The sequence below is a fragment of the Mustelus asterias genome, chromosome 10, assembly GCF_964213995.1.
Source record: "Mustelus asterias chromosome 10, sMusAst1.hap1.1, whole genome shotgun sequence".
In the NCBI taxonomy this organism is placed as follows: Eukaryota; Metazoa; Chordata; class Chondrichthyes; order Carcharhiniformes; family Triakidae; genus Mustelus; species Mustelus asterias.
Genome location: NC_135810.1, coordinates 82,767,101 through 82,778,946, shown reverse-complemented (window position 1 = coordinate 82,778,946; position 11,846 = coordinate 82,767,101). Strand labels below are relative to the sequence as shown.

At 42.2% G+C, this 11,846-nt stretch overlaps 1 protein-coding gene and 1 non-coding gene across 3 annotated transcripts; one reads left to right on the top strand and one right to left on the bottom strand.

Moving 5' to 3' along the window:
• Positions 1-6,717: 6,717 nt before the first annotated feature.
• trnak-uuu (transfer RNA lysine (anticodon UUU)) lies at positions 6,718-6,790 on the bottom strand. The gene has a single exon. It is a non-coding gene; the product is annotated as a tRNA-Lys (tRNA).
• Positions 6,791-7,341: 551 nt separating this feature from the next.
• sln (sarcolipin) lies at positions 7,342-11,517 on the top strand. Of its 2 annotated transcripts, XR_013498884.1 has the most exons (3): positions 7,342-7,441; positions 8,003-8,124; positions 10,271-11,517. XR_013498884.1 is itself a non-coding variant. In XM_078222040.1 (2 exons), the coding sequence occupies exon 2, from the start codon at positions 10,399-10,401 to the stop codon at positions 10,492-10,494; it is 96 nt and encodes a 31-aa protein (XP_078078166.1). In that variant the 5' UTR covers positions 7,985-8,124; positions 10,271-10,398; the 3' UTR covers positions 10,495-11,517. The 2 variants fall into 2 exon arrangements, 1 of the variants encoding a protein (XP_078078166.1); XM_078222040.1 differs by lacking the exon at positions 7,342-7,441 and having other exon boundaries at positions 7,985-8,124.
• The last annotated feature ends 329 nt before the right edge of the window (positions 11,518-11,846 follow it).

The window sequence follows — 11,846 nt, the reverse complement described above, 5'->3', positions numbered from 1 at the left end:
AGTGGAGTTAAAACACAAGATAGAGTCATAATCAAATTGAATGGTGGAGCACGCCATGTGGTCTACTCTTGCCCATCTTTCTTTTGTCCTTGAGTTCTTATGTACAAAATACATCTCACTCCCCTTTCTCCCTCCCCGCCCATCCCCTGATGAAAATGGTGGGTGCTGGATATGTGGATTCAGCACTCCACCATCATTTTGTCTAAGGTGTAGAATACTTTCCATCTCCAAGAAGAATCAGGTCTACTTCCTCCACACAGGTTCTTCTGCACTGAGTGTCTGCACTGAAATTGCATTTTGCTTCCAAATGTTTTTACTTGCCTCGAAGTGGCACTTATCTCACTAGAGAGATGCTTACTATTCGGCCACTTTAACCCTCACACCCCAACCCACCTCCCATCTCTGAAAGCTGTGAAGTTAATGAATGACATGGGTAATGCTGTGTTATTATAATCAGTGGCAGCACAAATATTAAATGCAAAACTAGCAGGTGCATGCAGTTTGTGCTGCAGACACTGTGTGCTTTTTTAGGGGTGCCATTGGACTTCTAGGCCAGTTTCTTCAAATAGCAAACAAATACTGAGCCATGTGTTTAAACAGAAAGTTAGACATTTTCGTTCTAAAAGTGTGTAGGGGTTATTTTAACCAGCAATGTGAGAACTCTAGAAGGTTCCATAACAAGTATAGCAGTCAGCGACAGGTGTTAGTACGTGCACTATGCGAGAAGCAAGAGAGCTGGAGTCTGTTCAAAGTGGCAAGAACTTAGCGATAGGTGTTTACAATTGCAAATACTTTATATGACTGTCAAAAGCAAAATAACAGGAGAAGTTTTACTGGCCCTGGGGTGTCAGGTTTGGAGGTGGATTGGGGATGAGGTGGGGGGAGGGGGCAGCCAATGTGATGGGGGGAGGTATCAGAGTGGAATCCTGATATGTTCCTGCTGCAATGTTCCCGGAGGTTGTTAGGGGGCAGGGTTGAGAGTGTGTGCAATGGAGGGAAACTGAAATAAAATGGAGCACTATGCTGAATCTGGAAGGCTGTAATGTGCCTAACTGAAAGAGGCAGTGTTGCTCCTCGATTAGGCATTTTACAGCCTTCTGGACTCAACATTCAGTTAATCAATTTCAGACTGCGTACTGTGTACAGTTCTGATCAACTGTGTACAGTTCTGGTCACTCGATTATAGAAAGGATATTATTAAACTAGAAAGAGTGCAGAAAAGATTTACTAGGATGCTACCGGGACTTGATGGTTTGAGTTATAAGGAGAGGCTGGATAGACTGGGACTTTTTTCTCTGGAGCGTAGGAGGCTGAGGGGTGACCTTATAGAGGTCTATAAAATAATGAGGGGCACAGATCAGCTAGATAGTCAATATCTTTTCCCAGAGGTGAGTCTAAAACTAAAGGGCATCCCCACAGCTCCTTATAGCTCCTATGACAGCTTAATGCTAACCTATGTCAACTCATTGCCCTTCCCCACAGACCTTCATGGCCCCTAAGCCAATTTAGTGCTAATTCATCCTATCATCGAACACCCTTTGCCCATACACCCTCCATACCAACTCACCCAGCATCCATCATGGGCAGACCTCAGGAACCATGGGTAGGCTGTTTAAATAATTTGACAGATTGGCATTTCTACAGATCTTCACCAGCATTTCTGTCTACTCTAAGAATGTGCAACTCACACATTGCAGGATAAGGCCCTTGCTCCAGTGAAAATGGGGTCTCAGCATTGAGTTAAAATGGCCCTGCTCGGTTCAGATTTCTCTCATGTATGCATCATTTCCTGACCCCATTTCCACGCGCCCCCCCCCCCCCCCCCTCTCCACACACACACACTGGTGAAAATAGAGCCTGTCAGAAATACTACTGCGACCTGCTGAGTATTTCCAGTATTTACTGTTTTATCCCACAGAGCTTCAGTAACTTGCCAGCCGGAAGGAAGTGAGAGATCAGTGGCGGGTGAATGTTGGTTGAAGGTTGAAGCTATTCAGGGCAGCAGCATTGTAACACAGGGAGGGTGAGCAGCATTAACACACAGGAGGGATTAGCTAGAGGCACTGTAAAGTGGCACAAATTTTTGGAAGGATATGCCAAAGAGGCAATTCATGCAGGAGGTGTTAGGGGATTGCAAAGCTTTGACCCCTGAGTGCATCAATTAACAATAGTTTCTCATGCACTCATATTTTGAATCCCTCAGTTAAGAGGGTGAGAGAGAAACAGACGCAATCCCAGACAGCAAGACTGTATCACCCCAGAGAAACAATAGGCTGATGTAGTGAAGACAGATGGGATTAGGAGGAGCAGATTGGTCACAGGAAATGTTACCCAGTCAAAAGGGTTTATTGACAATGGCTCTGCTTTATGGAGGTATCAGAGCATCAGTTCCAGTGAACACTGTATCTGTCCAGGTAGATGCTGTTGGAGCTCTATGCTGGAGGAGAATTTGAGGTCCATCTGTTAAAAAAAGGGGTGGCATGGACAAGTTGGGTCAAAGGGCCTGTTTCCAAGCTGTAAACTTCTATGACCCCAGTTTTGGCATTTCCTCCCTCCCTTTAAAATACAGCCTGTCAGTTCAGCCAGCAAGGAGAAATTAAGGCATTCTACAAATCTACAGAGACTCAATCATTGATCACATGCTTGACATTTTGACAAGACACAGCCAGATTCATAATGTGGGACAAGTCCTTTTAGGGGAAGATATAAAATTGACATTTTTAGACTCACAACTGAACAGGCAACAACGATACAAGTCTTTGACTGCTTCACTTTATCTGCTCAGCTGAATATTTTATGTTGACGTAAGACCTTTGAAATAAAATACAAGTTTCTGCACTATAAAAGTATTTTATATATGTGTTTTAGAGGAAGCAAAACATGAGGTACGATTTACAGGTGATTAAAAGAAGTGTTTTTTTTGTATTCAGATACTTTGAAACTCTGAACATATTGTCCAAACAATTAGATTGGTCGACTGGTGTTAAATGATAGTATTGAATGCTCAGTGCCATAAGACAGGGATGGATATCATTTTGAGCCCAATTCTGAGCTGATTGATGGTAGCAGATAATATAAAAGATTCTTTCTCATCTGGTTCTGTTGCACTCCCTTTCAAATCTACCGTCATCACTCCAAATTAAATGTCTGACCTTTGACTCCACTGACATTGCAAACCCTCCATCTCCAAAGTCATTAAATGTGTTCTTGCCTGCCAAATCTGTGCCCATTTTACCCACAATTCCATGTTTGAGCCATTCCATTTCGAGTCTGCCCTCACCGAGCTCCATTTGCATTCATCCACTTGTAACTGGAGAATCTCCTGCTCCTCTTCCCAGTTCTGCACGACTCTGTTTGGAATCTCCAAATGTTTATCTTTGGTCACCTCCTATTTCTCATACCAATCAGCTGCAACAGGACAGATAGGCTATTAAAATGGACAGACAAGTGGTAGATGGAACTTAATTTAGAGAAGTGTGATTCATGCATTTTGATAGAAGGAATTAGAAAGAAGCAATGTGGACTAAAGCGCATAGTTCTATAAAGCATAGGATCTGGGGATTCATTTGATTAGATCTTTGAAACCGACAGGACAAGTTGTGTGAGCAGTTAGCAAAGCGTTTGGGATCTTGAGCTTCATAAATAGATACCAGACCCTGTATCCAGGAAGCTTGGGACCAGATGTGTATCTAATAGGGGTTTTCTGGATTTTGAGTCCTGAGGCGAGAAGTTGTGGAATAGGATAACTATAGCTGGGCTGATTCCTCTGTTGAGCTGTACCAGCCAGGACGGGGGAAAGGAAGGGATGAGGGACGAGACCAGGCCAGCTTCCACCATTTGACCTGGACCCAAAGAGCAATTAAGCAATGTGCTGCAACCTGGATATGGCGAGCAGCAGTGCCTGATGGGAATTGTAATCTTCAGGGCAGGACCTAGTTTTCAGGTCCGCCTGGATTTTGGGACACTGGATAAGGGGTCCGGGACCTGACTGAGTACCAAGGGAGGGAAGTTATGCTGAACCTGTGTAAGGTTCTAGTTAGGCCACAATTAGAGTATTGCATCCGGCTTCTCTCACCACTTTGGGAAAGATGTGAGGGTGCTTAAGAGTGTGAGAAGGTGATGGTGAGCTGCCTTCTTGAACCACTGCAGTCCCTGAGGTGTAGGTACACCTACAGTCCTGTTAGGGAGGGAATTCCAGGATTTGGATCCAGCAACAGTGACATATTTCCAGGTCAGGTGACTTGGGAGGGAACCTAGGTGGTGGTGTCTAAGGTATCTGCTGCTCTTGATGATAGTGGTTATGGGTTTGGGAAGTGCTGTCTAAGGAACCTCTGTGAATTCCTGTAGTGCATCTTGTAGATGGTACACATAACCACTGTTCATCGTTGTTTGTGGAAGGGTAGCAGTCAAGTAGGCTGCTTTCTCCTGGATGGCGCTAAGCTTCTTAAGTATTGTTGGAGCTGCACTCATCCAGGCAAGTGGAGAGTATTTCATGACACTCCTGATTTGTGCCTTGTAAATGGTGGACAGGTTTGAGTGATCAGGAGGTGAGTTACTCGCCACAGGATTCCTAGCCTTTGACCTGCTCTAGTAGCCACAGTATTTATATGACTAGTCCAGCTCAATTTATGTTCAATAGTAACCACCAGGATTTGAAAGTGGGGGATTCAGTGATGGTAATGCCATCGAATGTCAAACGGCGATGGTTAGATACTCTCTTGTTAGAGATGGTCATTGCCTGGCACTTGTGTGGCGTGAATGTTACTTGCCACTTGTCAGCCCAAGCCTGGATATTGTCCAAGTCTTGCTGCATTAGGACATGAACTGCTTCAGTATCTGAGGGGTCGTGCATGGTGCTGAATTGTGCTGTCGTCTGTGAACATCCCCACTTTGACCTTTGATGAAGCAACTGAAGATGGTTGAGCCTAGGACACTCTCCTGAGGAGCTCCAGCAGTGATATCCTGGAGATGAGATGATTGACCTCCAAACAGCACAACCATCTTCCTTTGTGCCAGTTTGACTCTAACTAACAGAGCTTTCCCTTGATTCCCATTGACTTCAGTTTTGCTAGGACTCTTTGATGCCAAACCCGGTCAAATTCTGCCTTGATATCAAGGGAAGTCATTCGCATCTCACCTCTGGCATTCAGCTCTTTTGTCTATGTTTGAACAAAGTTTGTAATGAGGTCAGGAACTCAGTGACCCTGGCGGTACCCAAACTAAGCGTCTGTGAGCAGGTTATTACTGGGTAAGTTCCGCTTGATAACACTGCTGATGACCATTTCCATCACTTTACTGATGAGCAAGAGTAGACTTATGGGATGGTAATTGGCTGGGTTGGATTTCTCCAGTTTCTTGTGTACAGGACATACCTGGGCAATTTTCCACATCATTGAGTAGATGCCAATGTTGTAACTGTACTGGAACAACTTGGTTCGGGCTGCGACAAGTTCTGGAGCACAAGTCATCAAGATGATTGCCAGAATATTGTCAGGGCCCATAGTTTTTGCAATATCCAGTGCTTTCAGCCATTTCTTGATATCATGTGGAGTGAATTGAATTGGCTGAAGACTGACATCTGTGATTCTGGGGATCCTTTGGAGGAGGCTGAGATAGATCATCCACTCGGCACTTCTGGCTGAAGATTGTTGCTATTGCTTCAGCCTTATCTTTTGATGTGCTGGGCTCCTCTATCATTGAGGTTGGGGATATTTGTGGAACCTCCTCCCCCATTGAGTTCTTTAATTGTCCACAAAATTCACAGCTGGATGTGGCAGGATTACAGAGCTTATATCTGATTTGTTGGTTATGGAATTGCTTTGCTGTCTCTATTACTTGCTGCTTATTCTATTCGTCCTGTGTTGTAACTTCACCAGTTTGACACCTCATTTTTAGGTCCAGTGTTTCTCCTGGCATGCTCTCCTGCACTCTTCATTGAACCAGGGTTGATCCCCTGGCTTAATGGTAATGGTAGGGTGGGGGATATGCCAGGCAAGAGATTACACATTGTGGTCGAGTACAATTCTGCTGTTGTGGATGGTCTAACGTGCCTCATGGATGCCCAGTCTTGAGTTGCTAGTTTGAAGTCTATCCCATTTAGCATGGTGATAGTGCCATACAACACGATGGAGGGTATTCTCAATGTGAAGCTGGGACTTTGTCTCCACAAGGACTGTGCAGTGGTCACTCCCACAAATACTGTCATGGACAGATGCATCTGCGGCAGGTAGGTTGGTGAGGATGGCCAATCTACCTAACCTGTACACCTTTGGTCTGTGGGAGGAAGCCAGAGCTCCTGGAGGAAACCCACACAGACACAGGGAGAACGCAGACAGTCGCCCAAGCCAGAAATGAACCCAGTTCCCCGGTGCTGTGGGGCAGCAGTGCTAACTAACCACTGTACCATGTTGCTCTGAATGTTTTATTGAGTTTAAAGTTTATTTATTAGTCACAAGTAAGGCTTACATTAACACTGCAATGAAGTTACTGTGAAATTCCCCTAGTCGCCACAGTCCGGCGCCTGTTCGGGTCAATGCACCTAAGCAACACGTCTTTCAGAATGTGGGAGGAAACCGAAACACCTGGAGGCATGGGGAGACATGGGGAGAACGTGCAGACTCCACACAGACAGTGACCTAAGTCGGGAATCGATCCCAGGTCCCTGGCACTGTGAAGCAGCAGTGCTAACCACTGTGCTACCGTGCCGCCCCAAAGCAGCGCCCGAACAGGGACTTGAACCGTGGACCCTCAGATTAAAAGTCTGATGCTCAACCGACTGAGCTAACCGGGCTTCTACCATTTGCCATGGTGGGATTCGAACCTGGATCCCCAGCGGATTACCCTAGGTCTCTGGATTACTCTGACAATACCACTGCACCACCATCTCCCCAAGTGGACAGGCATGGAGCATAGACCATAATATCACCCCGAAAGGGAGAAGAGTTGTATCTGAAATATTGGGGTTCGAACTAGTAAAGTCACTCATGGCAATTTGAGAACAGGTTCTCTGCTCAATCAACAGTTTCAAAATGTCTGGATCAGGAAGTTGAAGAAAAAAGAGCAAACCCATTCATGAAAATTGATCAAAGGAAAAAATCTTATTTTGACATTTATATTGGCCAAGATTTTCCGCCCACATTTGCAATGGATGTAAATGGCGATGTGGATGCAAAATCTCGTGAGGCCCAAAATTAGATTCTTACTGGCGAGATCTCAAGATGTAAACGTCCCCGGCCACTGCCATTGACGTACCACAGTTCACAACCAGAAAGGTCAGGAACCACATTTAAATACATTTCCATATCATTAGCAGGCTTCCTCGCCGTATTGATTTCCCCCCACATTCAGATCGTGAACCAGATGAAGGGAACCCACTGTAGGTGCAGCTCCCAGGGAGGAGGGACAGGAGGCACTGCCCTGTCACAGCCCCACAGCATGCCAGGTGGGGCTTCCTCTGGTGAAGTTCAATCGGGGGATCCCTGTGTGCATGTGTGGGTTCCCTGTGTGTGGCGGGGGGGGAAGCGTCTCCATGTCCATGGGAGGAATCTTCGTTTTTATTTTTATTATTATTAGATTGGGGTACCTGGTCTACCGGGGCGTGGGACCCACCTTCAGCATTCTTTGTCAAAGTGCTGGAAAATATGGCGGGAAAAACCTACAGTGCAACTGGCGGACTGCACACGGCTTTTCTCACCTGAGCCAACACTTTGGAGCAAAAAAACAGAAAATTTTGCCCACTGTTTGTGTATGTAGATAAATGGAAAGTTTATTTGAATTTAAATGATTGCATTGCCTTTTCCTATTATTTTTTCCCACTGTGAAAGTATGTTATCTTTGCAGTTCAGATTCTTTAAAGTTAGATATAACAAGCATTTTAATTAAATGTTACTCAGAGAAGCCACCAATCCTTTGGGCCCATCCTCTCAGTGACATGCTATACATGTGACATCATTGCTTTTATTGCCAAAAATGTCGTGCTGTCCTCCCTCTTGGACTACTTTAGATCCTGTTCAGAGACTTGCTGCCCAGACGGCACTTGAAGATAGACAGTGAATGAGGCAGAGCTATCTCCTCAGATCTGGAGAGGCATTAATAGCTGCAACATTTAGATAATTTGCTCCACAGGTAAAGTATGAAGCTGCATGTTTATGAAATAATATGGCAAGTAACAGCTGTTGCTTTTTACAGACTTTGTAAATCTTCCCAAATTCTAGACTTTTTCAAATCTTTTAATAATGAACTGTCTGAATGAATTCAACTAAAACCAAAACTTCAACTGATGTCGCATTTAGTGGAAGGAATTTGATTATGGTACATGAGGGCGAGCATTTTTAAAATAAGATGTGTGAACTTCCCATCTTTTTCATTTTTAAGATATTTATTTTCCAAGAACAAACAAAAACGTTAGGAGTTTAACATGAACATTAATTAATTAATACAATATGAGGATGTTTAACCGTTAATTTATTATATTTTTAGATGTATAATTCTTCTCCTGTTATTGTATTATTTTCAGTCGTTTGAAACGTTATCAACAAAACATCACATTACATTCTCTCTATAACTGATCATTTATCCTTTCAGGACTGCCAAAACATTTCACACTAAACTTTTTTAGTTTGCTATTAGAATATTGTGACCATGTATTTCATTTCAATAAACATCTCTAATTCTCTTTTATAATATTCACCATGAAATGAAAGAGAAAATTGGTTTTGCAAGTAACTTCAACTAGAATATTTTTGGATTTCATAAATAGCCAAGGGTGTCAAATACTCAGATGTAGCTCTGAAATGATTAAATGCATTCCACACCAAAATAAAGTGTAAAGCTTCTTGGTGTCAATGAATTACAAAAATATTTAATATTTTAAATGCAGTTGGCCTAATGGAACCATTTTTTTCACATCTCTTCTCATCCCAATGTCCCGCTTCAAGAGAAATTTGAGATTTCGTGTCGGGGAGATGCAATCCAATTTAGTTTCTTGAAATTAAATGAATCTTATCTGTAAACAGTAAGCACATAAACAGTCCAATGCAGACTAAATAAAAACTGCTCTTAAAATTACTTAGTATAGTTACTTTCCCCTATTTAATTTCCTAAACATCTTACTAAGAATTTTGAATGTTTAAAATAAACTATCCAGTGATATTGGTGAAGAGGTTTCTAGTTAGTACTAGATCAGTTAGTGTTAAAACCCAATGTATTTTTAGACCAGGGCTAGTCAAATATTTCAATATCCCTTGCCTTGTCACATATGTTGAGAGCTGTGGTGCTAATTCCAAGCATAAATCAAACTAATTTGTAACCTGATAATATAACATTTCACAGTTGCGGAATGCACTTCATAAGTACATAGAATAAACTAGCCAAAGTTGGTTATAATTATGCTGTTTTGGAAAATACTTCAGTTGCAACAGGCATATTTTCAGTTTGACACGTTAAATTAATCTCTCAATAGACTGAATACAACTTTAATGATGAAAGTCAGTTTAATCTCTTGAAGCTTCTGTACTGTCCTTAGGTAGCAGTTGCCAAATATCGTACTCAGATTACAGACGAATATAAACATATTCATTGCACAACTGTTAAACTCATTTCATTGCTAGCTAATTCCCATCTTTAGTAAAGTTACATTATGCGCTTTTTAAAATATGTTTTTGTGCTATCCAAGGTTAATGTTGGGGAAATCAAACATTTTATTTACCATTTTGCTAACTTAATACTGGTATTGAACAGCCCAGATGTATAACATGAAGCAAAGCAACAGTTCCTGCACTGCATAGACTGTATTGCATCCTAGCAATGTTTGGTGATTCCACTTCTGAAAATCAACCTGAACTGCGATTTTGTTTTCATTCTTTTCACATTTCTGATTCATAAAGCTGCTGAGTATGATGTTCAGTTCATTGCAAGCCATGGATAGTTTTCTGCTGTGGCCCCACGTACACTGGGGATGTCCAAGGTCATTTCAGTTAAACTCCTTGGAGTCAACTAAGAAATGTGAGACTACCATCTCATAGTCTGGGTTGGACTTGAGTTGAGGCCTCAGGAATGAAAGGAACGCATAATGACACACTATACCTCCCAGTCAACTACAAATGCATGGTTTGAACTTAAGAAGAAATGATACTTAATAGGACAGGTCAAAATGTGTTTTAAATGCCATTTAATTCCTTTCCAATGTGTTAAATGTTGAAAGCTGTTTGGACAGTTCTATGGAAAACAACATCTAAACTAACAGGAAGGATCTGTGTAATCTTTATTTCAGACAACCTAAAGGTTTGAGGAGTCCATCGGAGTACAGTTCAGCCTGCTGTTCTTCTGAGGTGCTGGCTCATCTGAAGTGATCTATTTCTGTGGACCTGGTTGTGTCATCCTGCTCAACACTCTATAACCATGGATAAATCCACACAAGAGCTCTTCTTGAACTTTATGGTGGTTTTGATGACTGTGCTACTTATGTGGCTTCTTGTTAAATCCTATCAGGAGTGAGAGACTGTCCTCGATGTAAAACTAGCTCTTACAATAAATTGGGCCAGTCTGTCGTGGCTCCTGTTGTTCTTTTGCTTGGTCTCTAAGGAAGCTATTTAGTGGCTAGTGGGTGCATGCAGATGATTTAACTGTGCAATTGTTGCTTGAATTCCGGTTCTTTGCACATCACATCTTTTTGTCAGATGCCATATTTTTATCCTCTGTAGTGTATCTGAAAGGGCATGTGTCACCCCTTTCATGGTTTGGGGATATGAACATGATGAGTGAAATTGCCTGCAAAGAACAAAGTTACTTCAAAGTATTAGCCTTATAATGCTGCATTCAGCCAGAATGGTTAGGAGCAATGGGCTACAACCCAGTAGGTCCTGACCATCCTCACACTTGCATGAGACAACAAGGTGGCAACGATGCTGCCCATCAAGGATGCCATCATATTTTCAAGCAGGCTTATAAAACAAACCAAACAAGATAAACAAACAACACGTTTCTACTGATTTATCTCCCTTCGCTACTATACTCTGTAATCTTGGTGTTGGTGAGCATTATGATTTTGGCCCTTCACCCAGGTCTCTCAATTTCAAATACAGGATGACACATGCCCTTTTAATACGTATATAATGAATGACCTGTTTTAATATTTGCAGTAAGATAAGATTGCATAGGTGGTTTTGCTTTACAAATGGCATCTGCCACTGATTTTCAAAGAAAGATTTGATTAAAGTGGTCAACGCAACAGAATATAGAAGGACCACTAAATTCATATTGTTCCAGTCAACTCTGTATAATGAATAGCTTTTGACCTTTCTATTCTTTATCATGCCCACTCTCGAAATGAATGATTGTCAATTATCTTCACGATAGATATGTCCAATAATATTGTTTGAGGTACAAAATCATGTGTAAAATGTACTGTCTTGATCAAACAAGTGTCCCTGTATTGATCCTTAGCCTCAAATGTTTTTTCAGCAGGCTAAAGGTTCCCTCATGTACCATTTTATTGTAATTAAATATATATCCAAGCTATTTCATCTTTCTCATGTTACTTTGATCACTGCCACATGAGAGCTACCCACACCAGTATCTATACATAGTACAACTACTTATACTTAAAATAATGGGCAGAGTTTTCCAGTCCCACCAGCAGCGGGTTTTGTGGCGGGCGGAAGTAGTAAATTTAGAGTGAGGCTAAAAGTCAGATTCCCGCCAGCGTAAAAATGAATCAGAATTGACCCGTTGCCACTTACATGGCGGGATGATGGCAGGGCAGCTTTCCCGCTGATCCATGTTAGCAGTGTTATTTGCATGCATTAGCATGTCATAAATACTCATTAAAAACACAACTCACGGGAATC